The sequence below is a fragment of the Cupressus sempervirens genome, chromosome 3, assembly GCF_028749045.1.
Source record: "Cupressus sempervirens isolate cs-2001-9-10 chromosome 3, ASM2874904v1, whole genome shotgun sequence".
NCBI classification, from domain to species: domain Eukaryota; kingdom Viridiplantae; phylum Streptophyta; class Pinopsida; order Cupressales; family Cupressaceae; genus Cupressus; species Cupressus sempervirens.
Genome location: NC_143120.1, coordinates 172,663,827 through 172,690,028, shown reverse-complemented (window position 1 = coordinate 172,690,028; position 26,202 = coordinate 172,663,827). Strand labels below are relative to the sequence as shown.

General features: G+C 36.1%; 2 protein-coding genes across 2 annotated transcripts; both read left to right on the top strand.

Annotated features, from left to right (window-relative positions):
* Positions 1-5,308: 5,308 nt before the first annotated feature.
* Positions 5,309-5,869, top strand: LOC149565336 (pectinesterase inhibitor 10-like). The gene has a single exon (XM_089817096.1). It carries the CDS (start codon positions 5,309-5,311, stop codon positions 5,867-5,869), a length of 561 nt encoding a protein of 186 aa, XP_089673222.1.
* Positions 5,870-17,712: 11,843 nt separating this feature from the next.
* On the top strand, positions 17,713-18,662 carry LOC149565335 (pectinesterase inhibitor 6-like). Its single transcript, XM_089817095.1, has one exon. The coding sequence runs from the start codon at positions 18,015-18,017 to the stop codon at positions 18,573-18,575; it is 561 nt and encodes a 186-aa protein (XP_089673221.1). The 5' UTR covers positions 17,713-18,014; the 3' UTR covers positions 18,576-18,662.
* The last annotated feature ends 7,540 nt before the right edge of the window (positions 18,663-26,202 follow it).

Here is a 26,202-nt window from a genome sequence, read left to right as displayed (position 1 = left end):
ACATGTCTTTAAATCTACACTTAGAAAATTTTCAAAAAAAAAAAGTGGCCGAAGAGAGTAAAAAAACTTTCTGTCTTTTGTATGAGAGTAGCATTTAAATGTTTCTAGTGACAGAGAATCAAAATATTCTCTAATTATTCTTTTCTTTCTTTTTGAATATGGTATTTAAATTGAATAAAGAAGCACAATAATAAAAATCATTTAAAGAAAGAGATATAAAACTTAATAAAATACCCTAAATATCTATCTTTGGCTACCCATAAAACTTTATGCAATCAATGTTACTTGTCTTCCTTGGGCGTTAGATTTGAAATGCTTATTAAAAGAGTTTTATTAAAAAAGTGTGGCAAGTCAAAAGGGTCTGGATGGGAGGGTGACATCACCTGTCTCCACCTCCCATCCCCAAACCCATCTCCTTGTTTTGCGCATCACCTTTTTGCAAATTTTGGTAAGGCTTATGCAAAATTTGTTATGTTTACTCTTCCTACCAGCGCATGTTTCTTACCCCCATGTCCCATCCTCTTTTCCTTTTTGAACTGAGCGCTCAATCAACTTGGGGGAAGTCATTAATTTTTGGTAGTTAAGCAAAGTAGAAAAAGTTTTCTTTTGCTTGGGTCCTGGTCTCTTCCCTAGCGTTGGACGCCACCTCACGCATCCTCTTTGGACTACGCAACTGCCACCCACGCGGGATAGGGGGGGGCTCGACCTGCCATGTGCAGACCTCGGGCAGTGCGTGCGCAGGGGTCTAGGGTGCAGGTGGGGTCTTAGGGTAGTGTGGGGTAGTGTAGGGTGGTTTGGGTTAGTGGTTTTATAGTTAGTTTATTAATTTTAAGTTGTGTTTTATGTAATGTTAAAAATAAGTTTAGTTTAGTTATTTATGTTAGTTAGTTTTTTGTTTATCATTAAAATGTTTAATTAAGTTAGTGTTAGGTTTTAGATTAGTTAGAAATTAAGTTAGATAGGGTAGTTAGTATATGTTTAGTTAAGTTTTAAGTTGGTTAGTTAGTTGTAAATTAATTAGTTTATTATATTTGTTATTAAATGGTATATTATTATTGTTATTAATAGTTCTAGTGTTAGGAATGTTAAATGTAGTTAGCAATAAATATTGTAGTAGTGTTTAGAAATTTGCATATTTGTTTTAGTTTTAATTTGTTTAAATTGTAAATTTGTTAAAGTTATGTTGTTTAGATTTTATATATATTTCTTTAGTAATATTAGATTAATTTCATGTTTTAATTAGATAGTTTTAATTTTATTGTAAAGTTAAGTGCTATTTAAAGTTTAGACATTCAGTTTGTGCACGGTTAGATCAATTCTAGACTTAGTTGGTTAGTTTGAGTTAAATTAGTTAGTTGTTAGTAAATATTGATATCAATCTAATAACGAAGTACTTCAAAATTCTGACGATGTATTCCTCCACAAAAGTTTTAAACCAAGGATGATGTGGAGAAAACTTTTCTTAAACTGTAATCAATCATTTCCAAACTTAGAGCAATTTAATTATTATTATATAAAATAAAAATAAAAAAATTGTGTGTTTTTGCCCTCGTAGATTGGGCATGACAACATGATCCTACTGGGTGATTTCCCCAGAATTTCTCGGAAGTTCTCCCAGATTTGGCATACCTTCAGGATGGAAATTTTGTTTTCTCTGTGGAAAGATAGGAATGCAGTTTTATTCACTCACAATTTTTTGGATGTTAACATTGCAATGTACACTAAGGCATGCATTTGTAACAATGTCATTATGCAGATACAGGTGCAAGCTAATAAAGTTTCCCTGGAAGTTGCGCACTTACAAGAATTGTTAAATCATTGGGGCAATGCTCCATGCACCATTGCCAGAGTGCCTCCGGATGCCTCGACTGATGCCTCTTCGTCTCGCGGTCACCGTTCCCGATGCCAGTCCTTTGGCCACCATTCTCACAAGCCGCGCTCCCAGGGTCCCCGCCACCATGGAGGCGTCGCTCCGCTTCCCCACCACGTGGTGGTTCTGGCTGGTCCCTGGCTCCTCCCCCTAGGCAGGCTTCTGGCCGGTCTCCGGCTCCTCCCCCTGGACAGCGCACTCTGGCAAGTTTCCTCGGCTGGCCTTGGCAATTTCTCCTCCGCGGCCAAACAAGAAGGATGCGGAGACTGCGACTACCCCAGATCCTGCTGATGCTGTTGACGGCTGGACTATTCCCAGTCCGCCCCACAATCCCACTGATGCATGAGGATTTCTTGATAATGACGATCCTCCCTCTGCTGGTACTGCCTTGGCAGCCTGAGGTTGTTAAAAGTTGTTTTTTATGAATAGTGAATAGTTTATGGCTGAGGCCATGTTGTTAATTCTGGCTTCGGCCGTGTGAACTCATTCGCGGGGTGATCTTGTATCTCCCGGCCCTTTTTTTGTGAATTGTAAACTTAGTAAATTTTATTAATTGAAAAGGACTATTCATCAAAAAAAAAAACATATGACTCATATTATATACTATTTAAAAACCTTTCATTTTATTGCTTATATAATTAATAATATAAAAATATTATTTTAAGCATATACTAAAATATGAAATCTTTCTAAATTTTCTATTTAGATTTTTCTAATACAAATAAGCTAATTTAGTTAATGACACAAGGTGATGTCACATCATTTCTTCTATACAATTGGACAAATTGACTATTTCTGAAAGCGGTTTAGTCTCGTGAACTCAAACGAGTCTTACACGAAGATAACGACATGCATAAAAAACTCAGTTGGATCTGAGCTGGGAAGACTAAAAAATCATAAAACAAATCATAAAAATGCCTAGAAGATAGCATTGGCTGAAAGCTGGTCATATGATTGGACGTCGGGAATACGGGAGGCTAGGCTCTGTAGTCACGGACTCACGAGCAAAGAGAGCAATAAAATACCAAAATTTTATTTTTTAATATTTTTAATTTAAAAATGGATTTAATCAATTTTGAGTAATCCAAGAATCAATTGTTAATATACAAGACTTAACGTAGTCTTACTCTTATTTTACTAATAATATATTTATTTAATAACGGTAAGTAATGATATTATATTTAATTGCTTTAAGGACATTGTAAAAAAGAAAAGAAAAAAAAGATGCATGGCTTATTCAATTACAATATATATTGTGTTCTCTTTCATTGATATTATTTTATCTTTATATTTACCATGGTTATCAGGCATAATTCTATTGTGATTGGTGCTCAAAAATATGATGTCTAAGACTTCACTAAATCTTTCTTGTAAGAGTCTCCCTATATAACTCCTCTTGTTAAGCACTTCATAAAAACTCAACATCTTCTTCTAGTGTTTTGTTGAAATTCTATTTCTATTCTCCTCGGTATAAATTTTTGTAATTTTAGACTTGTGAATTATAATTTAGATAGTAATTTGAGTGCAATCAAGGATATCACTTAATTAGTAAATATTCCCTTTTGAAGCTAAAGGTGACCCGTCCAAGTAATATTTAGTACGAGAATGATGCTTTTTTTTATGAAATGAATGTTATTATTAATAACAATGCCAAACAAAATATCTATTAAGGATAAATACAAATTTCTGGTGGAAAATAGTATTTTTTTGAAATTTAGATTTTATAGTTGGGCACTGTCTATGGTGACATGGGAATGCACCATTCCATAGTGTGAATACAATGCATTTACATTAAAAACAAGCAGATATGGTGCATATATGAACTGCCCCTTAATCATTGGTGTCAGAACTTGGGTTAATTTCAAAAAGATTATTCAAAATTATTGTTTGTGACTAACCATTTCAAGTCAAATACCTTTTCAATTTTGTGAAAATTATAGATGTTAAAGTAATAGCTTCATAAATTGATATCATATATGCAACAGGGTTACACACACACATACAAGTAATTACACTAGAAACAACAATTGGAAGACCAAAAGTCACAACTTAGAATTCCACAAAGATGTCCCTCTTGAGATTTGAAACAGGTTGTCCACAATGAGAACTTATCACTTCAAACAACTATGTGTGTGTGTGTGTGTGTGTGTGTGTGTGTGTTTGTGTCTGTATATATATATATATATATATATGTATGAATATATGTATGTGTATATATATATATAGATGTATATATATATGTATATATATATATATATATACATATATATATTTATATACATATATACATAAATATGTATATATACATATATACATGTATATGTATATAAATGTACATATATATACATATATACATCTATACATACATGTATGTATATATGTACACACACACATATGTATATATATGTGTATATATACATACATATATATCAGCATACCACTCTTAGGCACATATCAAATTTCTCAAGCTCAAATTAATGTTGGAGTTCCTCATGCAACAATCATTTGACATTCAATGGTGGATATAACGTAAAGGCTCTTGTGTTGGTGTTGTTGTGAAGGTTGATTTAGAATTCCACAAAGCTGTCCCTCTTGAGATTTGAACCAAAGTGTCCACAATGAGAACTCATTACTTCAAACAACTAAGCTAAACCACTTGGACTATATCTGTGTGTGTGTGTGTGTGTGTACATATGTATATACATGTATGTGTATATGTTGTGTGTCTACATATCCCTTATACTGACTCTCTTCATATAATACATTATAAGACAAGGATATGTTATGTTGATATATGTTGTGTGTTTCATCTTATCCCTTGTACTGACTCTCTTCATATAATACGTTATTGGTTATATACTCTCAAGTCTACACTAGAGCATCAAACTTAACCCACGCTTTACATTCATTGTTGCTCCCCTATTCCAAAAGGTAGGGACCCCAGCTCTACAAGAGCTCTTATCTTGGATTTAAGAAATCAAAGAATGATTAGATATTCCAAAAAGCAATAATGTGGATTATAACGTTAAAAAATATCGTTTGATGGACAAGCTAGACCGTCCAATTAAAGCTTTAAATCCAACCTCGTCCATTCAAACGAGTCTTATTCAAAGCTAGCGACACGCATGAAAAGCTGAGTTGGATCTGATGTGGTTGAACTGGGCAAAAATAGAAAAACAAATCCGAAAGTGCACAAAAGCTTAACACCATCTGAAAACAGGTTGTGCGGTTGGAAGTTGGGAATAACGGAGGCTCTGGACTCACGAGCACAGCGAGCAGTAAAATTCCCAAAGAGTTGTAATATATAAGCCAAAACCATTTCCCCTGTATAAATCTAGCGGCATATAACCGTTCACCACAGAAAAACAGGGGAACAAAAGCGTATTTTTTATGTATAGTTGCTTATGAATGAAAGCAAGAAAATTCTTGAAACCAACCATGGCTTTCCTCAAAAGCGGCCTTTTGTGGACAATCATGATTTTTTTGGCAATTAATGGAGTTTGGGCTGATTCTACTGATACAATCATTATGGCCTGTAGCGGTGCCTTATATAGAGATTTTTGCATTAAATCTTTGTCCAATGCACCAGGGGCTTTGCAGGTAAACATAACCCAACTTTCTGTAATTGCAGTAGATTTGTGTACTGAAGAGGCGAAAGCAATTTTTGATTTCAAGGTGGATCTCCGAGAAAGAAATCCGAGTATTTCTGCCCTTGAAGACTGCATGGAGCTCATAGAAGATACAAGTGATCGGCTTAATGACTCAATGGCTGAATTAGGGCATTTATCTGACGCCAATTTGTTGGAATGTATGTCAGATGTTCTGACGTGGCTGAGTGCTGTTGAGACTAATCAAGATTCTTGTGTTACTGGATTACAAGAAACTAATGCTTCTGAGTCCATGGTTTCCACTGTTAGAGTTAGGACAGATAATCTCACAATGTTGATTAGTGATGCTCTGGCTGTTGTTGTTAAGCTTGGAGAACAGGGACGTATTTGAGTACTGGGTACTCTTTGTAATTTGGAATTCTTTTTGACTATCACATTTTTGTGAAATAAAAGACTGGTAATTTTGATATATAGCAGCAGTTTCTGGAAGAGATCGTGTTAGAGTTTTGTGTCAACGTTTCGGATCGCACTCTGTGATCCATCATCAGGATAAAAGAGAGCTGAAGGATGAGTACGGATCCTCACTCATCCTTCAGCTCTCTTTTGTCCTGATGATGGATCACAGAGTGCGATCCGAAACGTTGACACAAAAACTCTAACACAATCTCTTCCAGAAACTGCTGCTATGCATGATGGATTGTGGAAAATTGATGTGTTTAACTGGTTTGATGTTTTGTGAGATAGATGGATGTATTCTATTTTGTTGGTATGTAAGAAATATCTGTTCAGAACAAGACATGTTGTGGTCGATGATGGATTGATTCTTATAATCTGAATTCAAGTTCAAATGCTTACATACAGTATTTCTATTTTCTTCAATTATATCATTGTATATTATAAATACCATTTACTACTATTGTTAGATATAGTTTTATTATGCATGATCCTTAGAAATATGTTTCCTAAGACCTATCAGTGAACCATGATTTGTGTAACATTCATCTCATATTGTTTATTCATTTAAAGGCTCTCAGTGTTTTGTGGTCGTATAGTGTCTATGAGTTCTGCTTCTGTTTTGTTGTAGAATTTCTGTTTTTCTTCTCCTGGGTTGAAAGATTTAGTAATTTCGATTAAGGAATTATAATCAAGATAGTAATTTGGGTGAATCTGGTGTTTTATTTAGCAGTAAAAGGTCTAGTCTTTAGCACAATCCCATATAAAATATGCCCATCTCTTCACTATAGGAGCTGGATAAGTCAGAAGTTAGATCTCCTCCTCTCTGCTGATACTCTTTTGTTTCTTAGAAGTTATTGTTCTTTTCTATTCTTTCTTTATCTAAGTGGAGTCTTGCTGGTTTTCTGTTGTATTACTAACCAGTTACTGTGTTGTTCCTCGTATTGTCTTATATCTTGTCTCATATAGTTGTAACCTAATTTATAACTTTTCAAAATCTTACCTTAAGATAAAAGAATAACTTCAAAATTTGAGATATCTCACTAACTAATCACATTATGCTAAAAATATGTTCTAATCTTTATTTTCCTTATGGGAAAATAATAGTTTATAATTAAACATGTTAAATGTAACTGGTCTTTTGTGTTTTCTCTCTCATAATGGTGGAGTATCCTAATAATTTAGATTAAATGACTAAGTGACTAACCATATGAGTTTATTACTGTTCCTATTACTTTATTATTGCTTTTCTAGATTTTATGTCAGTGCTCTGCTGCTATTCTCTTTTAGCTTCTAAAATATCCCATATTCTCTACTGCCGGTAGTCCACCATGGATGGTTTGTCCTTAGTTGTCTATTTTCTAGCATTAGTTATACTTTATATATGTTTTGAAATGCTCATAAATCAAAAGCAGCAAACCCTCATACAGGACTGAATTCGAAGTAGGCTGTTTCTTATGCATAGAAATATTCTTATGCATAGAAGTATATAAATAGAAAGGAAAAGAGACCTTAATCCCATAACGAAAATGATTGAGCAAAACAAAATGGTGTGTCCTAACTCTATCAAATCTCATGTCTAAAGATATATACTCAATAATAGCCCTCGAAACATACCTCCATAGTTTCTTTATCAAATCCATTTCGTAGTATGTTTCACTCTTGACTAGTTCCTTCTTTTCCTTTGTATTTTTCGCAAAATCTTTCTCAGCATTCACAAACACCTTCTTATCTCTATAAAACTTCAGTCCTTCATCCAAAATTTCATTTATATGAGCAATGATGTCCACAGTCACCTAATTCTAGACCCCATTGACTTTAACCCTTCCATCTTTCCACAAATTTACCATAAGGTTAGTAATCACTGGGTCGTGACCATAGAGCTTGGCTATATAATTGGCAATTCTTCCCTTTTCTAACTTCTCCCACACTTTAGCTCTTGGTTCTTTCTTGCTTCTTTCCCCCACCATCTTTGTAGTCTCAGCACTAACTATTCTCATAAACTCCTTCCTCTAAAACCCTTTCTTAGCCCTCTAAATACTCTAATGGAAACTGCTTTGATTTTTTCCACTTGGTCTTTCAATACCACTAAAATGGTATATACAAAAATTGACCCATAAAATGTGTCGATTTGACACTAATAACATCATCCACCTGTTCCGTTTGTATTTACCATTATTACACTTAAACCCATATTCACATTAATATCCATAATTATATTTGGATTTCTCCCTGGATTTTATCCAATTCAATTAGGCTTTTCACACCTACCAAAATATTCCCACTAATAATCCAAATCATCACCATGTCATTCTTTACTACCTCATTGGCTAACCATTTAGCCACTGAGTTTGCCTCCTAATATTCATGACTAATATGGATGTTGTTAGATTTACCAAATGTTAAACAGATTTCTTCAATGATGTTAGCTATTGTCCATGATGGTTGGATATCCCCTTTAATATATCTAATGATGTTATTTGAGTCCCCCTCCAACCATAGTTTTTTAACTCCCTTATCCAAATCTAATTTCACTGTGGATAGAGTTGCACTAGCTTCGGCATAATGGTTTGTCTAATGTCTCAGTGGGTATGATAAAGTAGTAGTCCCTTCACCATAGTAGTTTCTTATAATACCTCCACATCCTAAGGGACCAGGATTCCCTTTTCTGCACAATCAAAGTTTTCTTTACGCCATCCCTCAGGTGGAAGCTTCCATTTCACTTGCTGTCTTTTAGATCTCTTGTCCTTTTCCTTCTCCTTTTTCTTACCCCCATCTTCAATGTCTCCCCTTTCTAATTTGGCAATTTTCATTCATATGTCTATTGATTTTATCCCCCAAAACATAAGCAGGTTCCTCCCTATCTCTGAATATCCTATTGTTTCTTTCCTTCCAAACTCCCCAACAGAAGTGAGGCAAAGACCAAATGCTTATATCCTACAAGTTTGAGCCTTTATACATACTATTCCATTGACAAAAGAAATCTAGCACATTACCTAGCTTGCACCAACTGACTCCAAAATTCTTTGTAATAAGATCCCAAACTTCCTTGGAAAAAGGACAATGGATAAGCATATTCTTAACCAACTCTTCTTATTGTTTACACAAAATACATCTATTTAGGATATAGTGGCCTCTTTTCTTCAAGTTTTATAGTGTAAGAATTTTATTTTGTAAAGCCAAATAGAAAAACATATTAATCTTTGGAGTATGGCCAGGAACCTAGGCCTTGGCCCAAGGAGGTTTCTCCTTCAAGCTCCAGATAGAATTATATCTCGAAGTCACTGAGCAACAACCATTAGGATTATCTTCCCATATTAGTTCATCCCTCTTATTTAGTAAGAATCATTGAGTTCATCATTAACATTATCAGTTTGAGATCATTTGAGATAGAAGAAAGGTCTCTCCATCCCTAGTCAGTTCTATAGTCTCTAACTTTTAATCCAAATTGCATGATACAAACATTTGCCCAGTTCCCATAAATAGGATTATTAATTAGAGGGCCCTGAATGAACCAATTATCATGCTAAAAGAGAATGTCATCACCATTACCCACTTTCCACTTAGTCTTATCTTTGGCCAAATCTCTTGCCTTAAGGATACCATTCCAAATGACTGAACCAAATGTTCAAAATGTCATCATTATTAAGCAAGAACTTTAGAGAAGGCCTTCTAATATAATTCTCCACTAAAACATATCTTTATTCCCCCTTACTATTGAAAATGTGCCATATCTGTTTGGCTAAGAGAGCCTTATTGAGAGGTTTTAATTTCCTTATACCAAGACCATTGTAGCACTTAGGGAGGCAAACATTATCCCAAGCCACTAGAGGATATCTTTTACATTCCTCTAGACCAAACCACAAAAAATCTCTCTGGATCTTTTCCATTTTGTTAGCAAATTTGGTCAGTATGGATCCCAAAGAGGCTTAGGGCATACATTGGGAGATTTTGAAGAGTGGACTTAACCAAAAGACATTTACCTACTTGACTCAATGTGGCTCATTTCCACCCAGTCAACTTCTTGCTAAACTTGTTGAGAATCCCATTCTAGAAGGAATCAAGAGGCTTAGTTCCCATTGGGAGACCAAGATAGCTTGAGTGTAGCTTACTAATCCCACACCCAAGAATCCTAGCTATCTTCATTTGTTTGTGAATAGGAGTATTGATAAAGAAGATTGGGCTCTTCTCCTAGTTAATTAGCTGGCCTGATCCTCTGATATACACATCCAGAAGATCCTTCATCACTTTAGCCTCCTTAACAGAAGATTCCCCTCCCATAATAGTGTCATCCACAAAATGTTGATGAGAAAAGGAAACATTCCTAGAGGAAGGCCTAATCCCTCTTAGTCTCCCTTCTTGTCTTTTCTTCCCAATCAACCTACCAATACACTCAGCCATAATAATGAACAAAATAGGAGAGAGAGGGTCACCCTGTCTTAAACCTCTTGAAGGTTTAAAGAAATGAGAAGGAGCCCCATTGACCATAATGGCAAGTGAAAAAGTAGAAATAAGTTGAGGAATAAGCTTGTGAACATGTTGATCAAAGCCAAAAGCCTGGAGGACAAAATCAAGGAATGTCTAGTCCACTTGATCATAGGCCTTTGAAAGGTCTAGCTTGAGTAGCAACCCTTCCCTTATACCTACTTCAAGGGAGTGAATAACTTCATGAACCATCATGATAGACTCCAAAATCTACCTACCAAGGAAAAAACTAGTCTATTGCTGAGAAATGATCAAACAAAGAATCTTTAGAATTTTGATAGTTAACACCTTCAAAATGATCTTGTAAAAAGAATTATAGAGACTAATAGACCTATTTTTCTCCATAGAATCAGCCCCTGGAACTTTGGGAATTAGAACCAAGAAAGTAGAATTAATTTCCTTAACAAGACTTCTAGTCTCAAAAAAATCCTAAACAACCTAACCACATCCTCCATAACCACCCCCCAATAAACTTGAAAAAAGAAAGTAGGAAAGCCATCTGGTCCAAGGGCTTTATTAGCTAGTAATGAAAACAAAGCTTGTTTCACCTCCTAAGCTTTAGGAATCACCCTCAACATTTTATTTTGATGAGGCTAGATAATCTAAGGGAGACAAGACACAATTTCATTCTAATCCACCACTGATAACAAGGGATCCCAAGAAAGAAGAGAAGAGAAAAAAGAAATAACTTTAGCAGAAATATCATTCTCCCTAGTCAAAGTAACCTATCCCTTTTTAATTTCTAAAATCTTGTTATTAGCTCTATGATTAAGAGTGGAAAGGTGAAAAAAATTGGTGTTCTGATCACCCTCTTTAAGCCAATTAATCCTTGATCTCTACCTCCAGAAATTCTCTTCTTTACTTATAATATTATGCAAATCAGTTAAAATAGACATCTCAATATTCCTATACTATTCATTATACCCATCCTATTGAATTAAATCCTAAATAGAACAAAGCCTATTTGATATCTCCTCTTTCTCCTAAAAGATATGGCCAAAAATCCATCTTATTCCAAATTTTGATCATCCACTTCACATTACTCAGCTTCTTAGCAACTCTAAATATAGTAGTTCCTTCCACTTCCATAATCCACCAATTTGATATCCTGTTCAATAGATTTGGATGAGAAATCCACATCTTTTCAAATTGAAAAGGATAATTCCTCCTAGGCTCAAGAGAAACAACTGAGAGAGAAATGGGGGAGTGATCCGATCCCACTCTAGGGAGAAGGGACAACTTACGAGAGAAAGAATTCAACCAATCTAGAGATATGAGAGCTCTATCCAATCTAACCTAAATACACTCACTCCTAATTATTTTATTGGATCAAGTGTAGACTCCACCCTCGAGATCAATATCCAAAAAGCCAAGCTATTATGAAATTAGAAAGGTCCAACTTACTTTCCAGCTTTGGAGCCAAACCTCCTAATTTTTCCTCATCAGTGAGAGGAGTATTGAAGTCCCCCATAATAATACCTTTATTAAGATTACTATTCTAGACCAAAGCCCCAAGCTTAGTCCAATAATGCTTCCTTTCCCTTTTAGTATTTGGGGCGTAGACATTAAAAAAAAAACAAGTATCATTGGTATTCATATGAAACACTTTACATAAAAGAGTATTACCTTTATTATACAAGGGAGTAACTTTAAACTGTTTATTACTAAAAAGAGTAAGCAAACCTCCTAATGCCCCCTTAGAATTCATGGCCTCAACAGCCATAATATTATTGAAGGAGATCTTACCTAGATCCTCCTTCTTCATTTTTGTCTCTTGAATCAACATTATATCAGGCCTTTGATCTCTTATCATATTCCTGAGAACTTCTTGTTTATGGACCCCATTTAGTCCCCTAATATTCCAAGATATTATCTTCATTTCTGAATAGTAGAACACTTCAGGATGGTTCGTTGGTTCCCATTTGCCAAATTCCTTCTGGCATCCTCTTGCAAGACTTGATTTGCACTCTTCCTACCTAGTGCCTTTAGTTTGACTCCCACATCTGGTTTACTATGGCTCCTAGTCTATGTAGGTGAAATTAGGGAGGGATCCCTACTATTGTTCTTTTTAGTCTTGACATGACTTCCTTTGTTTTCCTCCATCAATTCATCTATCCTTACCTTCTTACCAGGAGAAGAAAAATTCACCATAGTCCCAAATCTCTCTTCCAAATTACAAGAAATAGAGTGGTCCTTTCAAGTAGATGAAGAAATCTCCATGATTCCCTATTGCTTATGAATACCCTTCCCAGACTCCATTATTTCTTGATTTTCCCATATCGTCTCCACTTCCTTATTCAAAACCTTTTCTCCCTTTCTCTCCATATGAGGTGGTAACTTGATGAGATCCTACATTTGAAAATCATTCTGGATCCTATCCTTATGGATTGTAGCTGTTGAATTCTCCTTGTTCAAACATATATCAACCCTTAGTAATCCACTTTCTTGAGGTCCATTCATCTCTAAATTAATTGTGGTATCCTTCTCAATGTTTTGGGAACCAGCATGCTTTACTAGGATATCCTCCTCTCTGGCCTTGAAAAACCTAGGTATCTTAACAGGGATTTCCACCTTTGTGATCTTAGAGCTAGGCAAAATTGGTCCATCCATCTCTAAATTTGTTGGGATATCCTTCTCAATGATCTAAGAAACAACTTGCTTTGCTAGGAAACCCACCTCTTTGTCTTCGGAAGATCCAGGACTCCTGCCTAGGGCTTCCACCTCTGAGATCCTAGGCCCAAACAGAATTGGATCCTCTTTGTCTTCAAAAGATCTAGGAATCCTAACTAGAACTTCCACCTCTGTGATCTTAAGCCCAAACGAAACTGGAGCCCCATCCTTATTAACCTATGATCCATTTTGATCTAGATTATTCCCTCCTTTAATAGGGGCTTCCACAATTGTCTCCTGAATCTTCAGACCATCCTTCAATTCCTTCCTTTTCCAGATCTTTTTCTCCTTTCCAAATTTGGAAAATGTAGTTTTCCCTCCCTTTTCAGCAATTGCCTTAGGACATTGATTCGCCTTATGACCTAATTTCAAACAATGAAAGTAAGCGAAAGGAACAATTTCATAGACCAAATTTTGAATATGCATTCCAAGCTTAGAATGAAAACATGCAACCTCTGGCATATCATCCCCTTCACAAACTCCAATACAAATCCAAGCATGCGTTAGTCTTCTTCTGGAAGTTGTTATCGGGTCTTTTGATAGAAGTTCACCAAATGAGTTTGTTATTCCCACAAACACATCCTCATTCGAAAACTCCAGAGGCAACTTTGGAAGTCTAACCCAAACTAGAGCTTGCACAAAAAGTCATCATTCAAGTCCAACTTTGAAGTCCACTTCTGAAGAACCAGGGTTGAGTGGCCTAAAATCCACGATCCTTCACACAAAATGCTTGACAAATCCTCGCTGCATGAAAAATCAAAAGACAAGAAATTTTTTTCCATCGCCATTATAGTGACCTATCCCTTGAACTTCCATTTTTTCTATGTGTATAATCTAACAATATCTGTATTTGGCCTTTGTCCAATGAACTTTCCCACTAGAGTAGAAGCCATCGCAACAATGATATGATCTACCAATTCATTTGGAATTGCAATTGCACAAGAATCCTTCTCCAAACTAGAGAGTAGTTTGACCGGTGGAAAAGAAGACTTACCAGTAGGTTTAACTCCAAAAAGATGGCAAAAAATACTTGTCCGAACCTTTGCCCTTCTCACGTGGATCCCTATCTTCATTCTCTACTACATCTTCGATCTTTACAATCCCCTAACACCTTGCTTCCCTTCCTTGCAATCCATGCTTCCGATCCTATCCTCCTAGAGGATTCCCACCAAGGATAGGTTTTGAATTTTGAAATACTGAACTTCCCCATCCTCTCCCCTATCTACTCCCACTTGCCATCTACTTCAAAGGAGTATAGTGTAGATTATGTTATTGATTAGAGAATCATTTCTATTGAACCTTCTTGTGAATTGAGAATTCAACCCTAGTTAATAACTAACAATAGGTCTATAACTTTGAATAATCAAATTCTAGAAGAAATCAAGATTAAATCGAGTCATTGTGGTGTGATAATACTATTTGGAAAAAGGTTGATAATTTAGGAATTAAAATATATTGGAAATTATTCATAAATATTGTTATTGTTGTAAAATTGAATAATTTTTGTAATAGCACATGAGAAATTATTTAAATCTGTACAATAATAGAGAAGACTCAAACAAAGAGAAAGAAAAGTAAAGATAAAACGAATTGATAACCATGATAGATTTTCACTCTTCAAATTGTGATCTCTCTATGAAAATATGTTTAATACTTAGCACTTATTGCATCTAGGCGATCTTCACAAAAGTGAAGCACCAAGACTTTTGACAAGTCAATCATACGAGTAGTATGTTAGGTCAAGTGTTTCTTAACTATGAAGATGGCTTAACCTTGGAGGAAGCTTCGTGGTTAGGTGCAGCTAAGCTAAGTAGTACTGGGACAAGTGACCTCTTAAGAAGATTATGTGCTTCACATATGTGAGCATCACCTAGATTCAATGAGTGTCAAGTGATCCAATTATTCTCATAAAAATAGATTCTTATAAACTACTATCAATAAAAGATGGGTCAACCACTTTCACTCAAAATCCACACAATTGAATTATAATTAAACTATGATATCTTTTGAAATCTTCTATACACATTCATCTAAATAAAGTATGCTAATTTATTAATTGATGAAAAGATCACATCAATTTACAATTTTTTATATGTTTCTTATTAGTCCCTACCTTATCTATAAGGTACAGAAATAATGTTTCAGGATTCCAATTTGATTAATTTTTCCAATCGAAAGAAATCTTAGATGCTAAGGTTTGAGATCTATTTATTTAAAATTTATTTTTCTTTCAAATTTTAGATTTTGTGATTGGAGGATGGCAATTTTCTTAAGGTTTAATGACATTAGAAAAAAAGAAAAAATTCCATGAGAAATAGTTGTAAATGCAAATGTCAGTAATGCATGTATGAGAAGCACGGTAAAAGGATAGAAATGAGTTAAATGTGCTTAGCAAAGGACAAGGACTTGAATGCATTTACAAAGTGTTTGAAGCCATATAGCCTGTCACTAGATTTTTCATTGACTAGATATTTCCTTCTGTAAAATCTATTGTTGATTTTATTTTTTAACTATTATGTATTTTATTTTATCATAAAAATAGGCTTTACACTTATGAAAATAAGTTTCCTTAGCCATTGCAAATAAATGCCTTTGATATTAGAGAAAAATGATGTTTAAGATAATGTTTAAGTTTTGTATTTTTCCAACTATCTACACATTTTTTTAATCTTTCTATAAATCAATTTTTTAATTTCTCGAAAAATTAGTTTTTAATTACCACATAAGTAAAATTAGATGGAGAAGTATAGCTCTTACATTTAGGCTACATATAAAATATTAAGATTAGTAGAAAATAATTCTTTTATTTAACTTTACAAATGATAAACATTACATGTTCCCCTGCAACTCGTCATTTATAGACATATTAATAAATTCTTTAACATGCCAAAACACAATCACTTTGATACATGGTCCTTTTGTTTACCAAATATGTTTCATGTTTCAACACACTCACTTTGATACATGTTTTTTTTGTTTATGAAATATATTTCGGTGGTTCATCTTATTCCTTGTACTGACTCTCTTCGTGTAATACATTATTGGTTATATACTCTCAAGTCTACACTAGAGCATCAAACTCAATCCACACTTGCACTTTCATTGTTGCTCCCCTATTCCAAAAGGTAGGGAGTTGTACTCTCAAATCTACAGAACAGCATCAAACTCAACCCAGGCTTGCGCTTTCATTTTTGCTCCCCTATTTTAGAAGGCAGGGACCCCAACTCCACAAGAACTCTTGTATTGGATTTAAGAAATCAAAGAATGATTAGATATTCCAAAAAGCAATAACTAGACAATTATTTGGGGATGCTGAGGTCCCTTGGTGGAAGCAAGTTTGGAATAAAGTTTCTTGGTCCAAGTGCAATTTTTTCATGTGGCTAGTGGCTCACAACCGTTGTCTTACTTGTGATAATCTTTGTAAACGTGGATTTCAAGGCCCCTCTTATTGTCTTTTGTGTGGTAATGGAGAGGAGTCTGTCTCCCATCTGTTCTTCCATTGCTCCTATTCTACTCAGATATGGCACCTTTGGTGGAGCGCTTGGGGTTGCTCTTGTAGGCATGCTTCCTCTTTGCCTGAGTTTTGGGCCCACTTGGGCAGTGCTCCCTCCAAGTCTTCTTCTCTCCATGCTGCTTGGATTGCTGGCCCATCTTTCATACTTTGGCATATCTGGTTGGAGAGGAATCGTCACATATTCCAAGATGTTCGGCTTGGTGTTTTGCATCTTTGGTGGAAGATATCACATTCTCTTCAGGAAACTATTCATGTGAAGTGTGAGCTTGATGGGGGTATGGATCTGATTAATCTTCCTATCTATCATCGCCTCAATTTTCATCTTCAGGATGGGGCTGCAGCTCAAAGGTTTCCTTCTGTGTCCAGGCACCTTCAGCATCAGAGGAAGGGTCGGGTTAACCAGGATGGGCATTGGACTCCTCCTCCCTGTGGAGTTCTGAAAATTAACACTGATGGTTCTTCCCGTGGGAATCCTGGCCCTACTGGAATTGGGGGAGTGGCTCGTTGTAGTTCTAGGGATGTTAAATTTTTCTTCTCAGGTCATAAGGGTGATTGCATTAACAATTTCATGGAAGCTCAGGCTATTTTATATGTTGTGAACAGTGTTGCTTGTGGGGATGGAGTAAGATTATCTGTGAGTCTGATTCCCAGGTGGTGGTGAACATGCTTTCTTTGCAGGAGCTTGAGGATGTTAGTTGGCAGTTGGCCACTCTTGTTAAGCAGATTATTCTCTTCTCTACCTCTTTTCAGTTCATTAGGTTCACGTATATTCCTCGTGAATGGAACAGAGCTGCTGATTGTTTAGCCAAATGGGCTTCTAGTCATGATCCGGGTTGGAATATTAGGGATAGGAGGCAATTGTCCTTTGAGATGGTGCAAGAATTTGATGATCTTGTTGCTCAGGATCGAGCTCCTTGTTGAGCTCTCCTTGTTGTATTCCTTTCTGTCTTAATAAATTTTTACCCCTCTTTTTTCAAAAAGCAATAATGTGGATTATAACGTTAAAAAATATAGCTTGATGGACAAGCTAGACCGTCCAATTGAAGCTTTAAATCCAACCTTGTGCATTGAAACGAGTCTTATTCAAAGCTAGCCACACGCATTAAAAGCTGAGTTGGATCTGATGTGGTTGAACTGTGCAAAAAATGAAAGACAAATCCGAAAGTGCATAAAAGTTAACACTATCTGAAAACAGGTTGTGCGGTTGGAAGTTGGGAATGACGGAGGCTCTGGACTCACGAGCACAGCGAGCAGTAAAATTCCCAAAGAGTTGTAATATATAAGCCTAAACCATTTCCCCTGTATAAATCTAGCGGCATATAATCATTCACCACAGAAAAAACAGGGGAACAAAATCATCGGTTTCCACTATAGTTGCTTCTGAATAAGAGCAATAATATTGTTGTATCCCACTATGGTATTCCTCAAAAATGGTCTGTTGTGGGTAATCATGTTTTTGGCAGTTTATGGAGTTTGGGCCGAATACTCTTCTGATACAATCATTATGGCCTGTAGCGGTGCCTTATATAGAGATTTTTGCATTAAATCTTTGTCCAATGCACCAGGGGCTTTGCAGGCAAACATAACCCAGCTTTCTGTAATTGCAGTAGATTTGTGTACTGAAGAGGCGAAAGCAATTTTTGATTTCATGGTGGATCTCCGAGAAAGAAATCCGAGTATTTCTGCCCTTGAAGACTGCATGGAGCTCATAGAAGATACAAGTGATCGGCTTAATGACTCAATGGCTGAATTAGGGCATTTATCTGACGCCAATTTGATGGAATGTATGTCAGATGTTCTGACATGGCTGAGTGCTGTTGAGACTAATCAAGACTCTTGTGTTACTGGATTGCAAGAAACTAATGCTTCTGAATCCATGGTTTCCACTGTTAAAGATAGGACAGATAATCTTACCATGTTGATTAGTGATGCTCTGGCTGTTCTTGTTAAGCTTGTAAAGCAGGGACATATTTGAGTACTGGGTACTCTTTGTAATTTGGGATTCTTTTTTACTATCACGTTTTTGTGAAATAAAAGACTGGTTTTGGTGTTTTGTGAGATAGATGGGTGTACTCTATTTTGTTGGTATGTAAGATATGTTGTGATCGATGATTAATTGATTCTTAAAATCTGAATTCAAATTCAAATGCTTACATGCATTATTTGTATATTCTTCAATTATATCGTTGTATATTGTAAATACCATATACTACTATTGTTAGATTAAGTTTTATTATGCGTGATCCTTAGAAATATGTTTCCTAAGACCTATCAGTGAACCATGATTTGTTTAACATTCATCTCATTGTGTTTATTCATTGAAAGGCCCTCTCAAGTGTTGTGTGGTCGTATTGTGTCTATGAGTTCTGCTTCTGTTTTTCTTCTCCTGGGTTGAAAGATTTAATAATTTCGATTAAGGAATTATAATCAAGATAGAAATTTGGATGAACCAGGTATTTTATTTAGCAGTAAAAGGTATAGTCTTTAGCACAATCCCTTATAAAATATGCCCATCTCTTCACTATAGGAGCTGGATAAGTCAGAAGTTAGATCTCCTTCTCTCTGCTAATACTCTTTTGTTTCTTAGAAGTTATTGTACTTTTCTATTATTTTTCCCTGTAAGTGGAGTCTTGCTGGTTTCCTGTTGTGTTACTAACCAGTTACTGTTTGTTCTTTGTATTGTCTTATATCTTGTCTCATATAGTTGTAACCTAATTTATAACTTTTCAAAATCTTAGCTTAAGATAAAAGAATAACTTCAAAATTCTCATGAGATATCTCACTAACTAATCATATTATGCTATAGACGAGTTAAGAGTTAAACTGGCCAAAAATACGTTCTAATCCTTATTTTCTTTATGGGAAAATAATAGTTTAGAATTAAACACGTTCAATGTAAGTGTTTTCTCTCTCATAATGGTGGAGTATCCTAATAATTTAGATTAAATGACTAAATGACTAACCATATGAGTTTATTATTGCTTTTCTAGATTTTATGTTAGTGCTCCGCTGCTGTTCTCTTTTAGCTACTTAAATTCCCCATATTCCCTGTTGCCGGCAGTCCACCATTGTTGGTTTGTCCTCAGTTGTATAATTTATATATTCAGTATGGAATACACCGAGGAACTGTAACTCCTGACATTGACAGACTACTATCAGAAGCAGGGTTTTGACTGGTCGCTTTAAAAAACCACTTTTACAAAAGTCTGGACAAATTTAATCAGAACTTTGTCATTGTATCGAATAGAATAAGTTGACGATCGCTTTATATCTGAGAATAGCTCTAAATATTCCATGAAAAGCAGGAAGCGTGAAAGATTGAAGTGTGTGCGTGTTGCAATCCAATTCATCCATATTTCTTTTGTCTTCACCTTTGTCTCTCCTGTCCACTGAAACACATAGGGGGAATCTTTTTTCTTTCTGGTTTAGCTTAAAATCCAAGCTCTCATGTTAATCTCTGTTCTTTCGTGTTTGTAATTAGAGATTAAATTCCAACGTAATTAGTTCTGAGCAGGCATGCAAACAGTAACATTGTCCTTTTCCGCCCGTGATTATATGTGTGTCGGAACAAACACTAAAAGTTAACCACATGTGACACCAAGCTTCACGAGGGATCTACGTCTCACAATAGTTTCACTTCGATTTCCAGCTTTACATGGAAAGGAATCTTTCCTCAATTCATAGAAGCTTCTCTACAGATTGTATACGAAAACATTATGTTGGTAAAATACATTATGTTGCGTAATGGACAATCAGATTCTTCTCTTAGGTCCTGTTTGGTTGCTGGAAGATGAGGGCCAAAAGTGGGTTATCAGTTGTAAAACTAGGTTTTGCAGAAAAACATGGACGTTTGGTTGCTTAAAATTATAACCTGGGTTTCAATTTCATCCTCCAATAAAAAGGTGGAATTCGAAATTAAAATCAAGTTTTGAATTTTATGACAGTTTTTTAAATAATATTGTGGAGTCTACAGTATATTCATCTTCCGTGTCAACCAAACAGACCATTGGCTTTCCAAACCACAAAACTAGATTTTTGAAACCCTGGCTATAAGATAACCTAGTTATGCCACAAATTCATATTCCCCAACCAAACGGGGCCTTAGTGAAATTAAAGACATCTTTTTGGGGGAGAGAATAATGTTTTGAGGTACCCTTGAGTTTATGTATACTATTCTCTTTCAATGTAGGTGTATGTGAGTGGATGTGTTATTTGTTTTTTTAAAAGAAAAAGATATAATCGTTTGCTAAATTATGGAAAAAAATTATTCTAGGTTTATGTTTCTTACTTTTTATGTTTTATAATATTGAATTAATATAGACTACAAGAAATGGAAGTTATCAATAGGTAACTAAAGAAATAAAATATTATCTAATTGTGAGTACAAACAAGTCATTAGAATATCAAGAGACTTTCATTTCATATATTGAACAAGTTTAGATTGGCATATATTTTTCAAAAATTAAACTTACACAAAATTCAATATAAGCAACACACAAATCTTAATTTAAAATACTGTCATTATATATCAACAAACTAGATAATCCACTATGTTTCACCATTCAACTTCTTTGTTCCCATGCTTGTTTCTATAGACCTGTATGAGCACTATATTGATAGACCAATGTAGGTCTCTTATTATTTTTTGCAAGGGAAATTTTTGAAAAAATCCATTCTTGTATTATTTTAGCTTATGAGCTTCTTTTGTAAGCCTTTGTTGATTGTGGAATGAAAGGTATGTGGAGAGTATCAAGAGGTGCGTTTTTGGCTCTGCTAGGGTTTCATGTGATCTTTCAATTTTCTTGCATAGGGCTCTTTGTTTGAGCTTTCCTTCTGTTGTTTCCACTTGTCATACCACATTTACTGTGGGAGCTTTTAGGCTAGGTTATAATGGCCCCCGCGAGTGGTGACCCAGTTGTTGATACTGGTGTTCACGTTGTTGCTTCAGATAGCCATGGTGCCTCCATTGAACAAACGTCCTTGCAAATTTGTCCTGAAGGTTTTTCACGAGGTAATTCTGATATTATCCTTCCTTTGCAAGAATTTGATGTTGCTTGTGATTGGTTAGAACAACATACCTTAATAGGGTATTTTGTAGGTAGGACTCCTCCTGAAGCTATGCTCTGAGAATGGGTTAACAAGAGTTGGACTCCTCATGGAGTTTGCCTTGACGTTGTGCAAAACCTTACCAAAGGCTTTTTTTATTTCACTTCGCCAACCCGTTGCAGGTAAACATGGTTTTTAGCAATGGTCCTTGTTCTGTGTGTTCCTCCTTGCTTGTTTTTTAAAGATGGTCGAGAGACTTCACTGTCTCTAATGACAAAAAGCTTAGGGTTCCTGTGTGGGTCGAGTTCCCAGGTTTACCCTTGCCATGTTGGCCTTTTATTGAGTCCATTGCCAATACTCTTGGAAAAGTTATCACAAAGGAACATGAGAAATTTTTCAACGCTCACCCTCAGAAATGCGTTTGCATTGAGGTTGATCTTTCCAAGGATCTTAAGGATTTTGTAGAAATATAGATTGGGACTCAAACCTTCTCTCAGAAGGTGCTTTATTTGAACCTACCTAACACCTGCTATAGGTGCTAGTTAGCAGAACACAAGATCAAGGATTGCCCTTTGGCTATGCCTAGGGTTAAACCCCCGCCTAAAGAGGTTCCTGCCAAGCTAGCAAAAGGGAAAAGAGAAAAATGGACTATTGTTGGGCACAAGGGCAAGGCTCCCTTGGCTCCTAAATAGTCATATGTGGCAATCATTTTGGTTCCTCTGATTTCAACAGGAGCGCAAACCCCAACTAGTCTAGGAACATAAGAAATTTTTCTAGAACCAAACCCTGGTGTTTCATAGGTTTCAAACCTTGGTGTTTCACAAGGGATTATGGTGGCCGCTAAGGCTAATGCCTTGGTTGTGATTCGCACCCCTCTTGCTACTTCTTCCATAGTGACTTAGAATGTGCGACATTCTCACAGTCCTCCCAGATGTGCTGAGAAACTAGAGGAGAAATGATGGGCCATCAATCCAGAAGATTTTCCTTCTGGCTTTAACCCAATTTCTACTTTCTTGCAGAATAGTTACTCCTCTCTTGAGGATGAGGAAGATATGGAAGAATTTTTAGAATTTTTTTATCATGGAATGTGCAAGGTCTCACAAACCTCTCCAGAAAGTACTATGTTAGGGATACCCATCATAGACTAGGAAATTTAGATTTTCTCTTTATGCAAGAAGTTAAGATCTCTAGTTTCATGATTTCTTCTACATGTCATGTTATTTGGCTAGATGGTATTATGTTTTCTTCTCAGCATGAAACTAGCAGAGGTGGTGTAGTTACTCTCTTGTCACCTCATCTTCATTTTGCTATTATTTCGCACAGTTTTGACCCCATGCATAGAATAATTTGGTTGTTGATTTCCATTAACACTCATTCTTTTGGAGTCATTAATGTTTATGCTCCCAATGATGATGTAGAAAGATGTCAATTGTGGGGTTGGCTGGCTGACAACTTGCATGCAACTACTTGGGTTATGTGTGGTGACTTCAATATGGTTAAGGTAGCCTTTGACAAAGATGGTGTTTTTCCTTTTTCATTGGACAGTAGGGAAAAGGGAAGACTAGTACTACACGCGCAATAAATTGGGCCCTTTTGATCCCAATATTAACCACTGCCAACATCGTGGGGTTTGGCACACTTGGTCCAACTTTTGAGTTGCCTCTGACCACATTTTAAAGTGTCTCAATCGTGCCATGATTATTGCACAATCTTTTTTCTCCTTTTTTGAGGATCAAGATTTACTGATCATTCCCTTGCCATATGTGATGTTATTTGACCACTATCCCATTTATTTTTCCATTTCATGGCAAACAGCTATCCAGAAAGTCATTAAGTCATAATTCTTCCTCAACATGTCTATGTTAAGCCATGCTTCCACTATTGCTCATATCCTATGTGTCTAGAATTTGGAACCACATCTATATTCCCAGATAGGGTGGATTCAATGGTGGAACGATACCAATACTAGAACCACTCACTTTCTGCACATCTATGCACAGTAGTTGGCAATTTTCAAAAGGCGGTCTTATGAATCCACTACTTTTGTGCTCAGAAAAGCTTCTAAGGCTCTCACCCTTAGTACTTTTGATGTTGATTTGCAAATCCATCTTGCCAAACTTTTCCATGATAATTAGGTTGGGGATAATTATGCCGCTTGAGGAGCCCAAATCAAAGCTTGCCTCCATTGGTTGGAGGTTGGCGATAAAGCCTCACAGGAGGTCTTCTAGGCTCTTCGAGCCTGTCATACCAATTTTGGGATTAAAAAAATCAAACAAGGCACTTTTGTTCTCTCCAATCTCCTTGACATCTTGCAAGCATTTGGTCATCACTATGAGAATTTTTTTTCTTTGCAAGGAAATTCGGTTGCTTAGGAGGAAGCTCTCAGAAAGTGTATTTCTATTACTCCAAACTGTCTAGTAGTTGAGCCTCTGAGACCTTAAAGAGGTAGTTTTCTCCATGGCAGATGCTAAATCTCTTGGGTGTGACGGGTTTCCTTGTGAATTTTACAAACACCTCTAGGAGCATATTGGTCCTAATCTGCACAAAGTTTATCTTGAAGCCTATCACTCTAAAATTTTAAGAACTATTATCAACAAAGTAAACTTTAAATTCATACCTAAAGCTGGAGATCCTAAGGATATTTGCAATTGGCAACCCATTACCCTTCTAAATATGTTTTATAAGATCATTGCCAAAGCAATTTCTCTCAAAATTTGCCACCTCCTACCTTTAATTGTGTAGCCTAAACAAACTAGCTTTATGAAGTCCAAATATATTATTGACAACATTATTGTAGTCTAGGAAGGAATGGAGTGGGCTTGCAAGTCCAAGCAGCCAGCTATTTTTTTGAAAATAGATTTTGCTAAAGACTATGATCAAATTGAATGGTCTTTTTATTTTGGGTATGCTCCGGGCTCTTGGTTTTGGTCCCATTTTTTTGCAGACCATGGAAATGCTCTTTAGAGATGCTAATGCTTGCATTACCATCAATAACTCCCAATTTGATGCCTTTGGGCTTTTTCATTTCATCAGGCAAGGTTGCCATCTAGCTGTGGTGCTTTATGTTCTTGCTGCTAAAGGGTTTAGCTATTTGCTAGTCCACTCTATGTCTTTAGGTTTCATTTGTGGCATTTCTTTGCCAGAATGCTTGTCCCAGTTGGTCAATGATCATTTTTCTGATGATTCCTTTCTCACTCTTTTGGAGGATGAAGAAAACATCAATAATGCCTTAAATTGCCTTAACACTTTTTGTCAAGCCTCTAGCTATGCTATTCAATGGCATAAAACACCTTTTTATTGCCAGTCTTTTTTGCCAACGCTACCTTGGCTTAGCCAATTTGAATGGAAATGGGTCACTCACAGGGAGATCTTCCTCTGTCTAGGCATTCCTTTTTCTTTTCAAGCATTGCCAATGGATTTGTGGAATGTAGTGCTTGCCAAGATTACTAAGAAACTAGATTATTGGCTTACAAAACCGCTTTCTCTTGTGGGAAAATTCTAGATTTGCTAGAAAGTTCTTGCAGCAATGCATGTCTATTAAATTCTTCTTGTTGGGCTCCTTCTAAAGCCTCCTATCAAAAATTAGAGTGATTGCTTTGTGATTTTCTCTAGGTCTTTGGTTCGAATCACCATTTCTTTCACAAAGTTTCTTGGGATTTTTGTTGTCTCCCAAAAGAGTCTAGAGGCCTTGGTCTACTTTCCACACAGAAGCAAGGCCTTGCTCTGTGTGCCAAATGGATTATTCATGCCATCACTGGAGATGAAGCCTAGAAGATTTTGGTTCAGCATTGCATTTCTTCTAGATTTCTCGCCAATAGGTCTGCATAGAAGGGGATTTGCTTTCACACCCTTCTCATCATGCGAGAACCTGTTCTCATACAGGGCTCTTATGTTATCAAGAGCATATAGAAAGCTTGGGAAGCTATCAAGCCTTGGCTTCACTAGTCTGGTGATGAATTCCATGATGGGCTCTCTTTGAATTAATAAAACATTTGGTGGTCTCCCCTATTTTCCATCCCCTTGCCAAGACTCAAGGTGCTAGTGCTCTGCATTTTTTCAAAAGAGGCATCAAGACTCCTAAAGATCTTTTCTCTAGGGTTTCCATGAGTTTTAGATCTTGGGAAGATATGCAAGTCTAGTACCGTCTTGCCCATCTAGATCGAGAGACTTTTGACCTATTGCTTTCTGCAATTCTAGTGCACTTAATTCATAAATTGGGTATTCAGTCTGTTAGACCTTGGTGGACTGATTTGAAGTGGTATCCTACCACTCCTTTCACCAGTTACAAACCAAGTCTAAGTTTTAGATGTCTTTTTCCCCATCTATTAATGGTAGATATGCTCAATCAGAGATGGAACTTGCAATCTTCTCTTTCTCAATGGAGAAAGCACTTTGACACTATTTGGAGTGCTATTACAAAACCCAAGATTTTCCATTTTGCTTGGTGCTTGTCTTTTCAAGGCCTTCCCCTTGGGCCTTGACTCAAGCATATTGGGGTTCCAGATCCTAGATTTCCATTTTGTGGATAACCAAAGTCTTTCCTACATATATTTTGG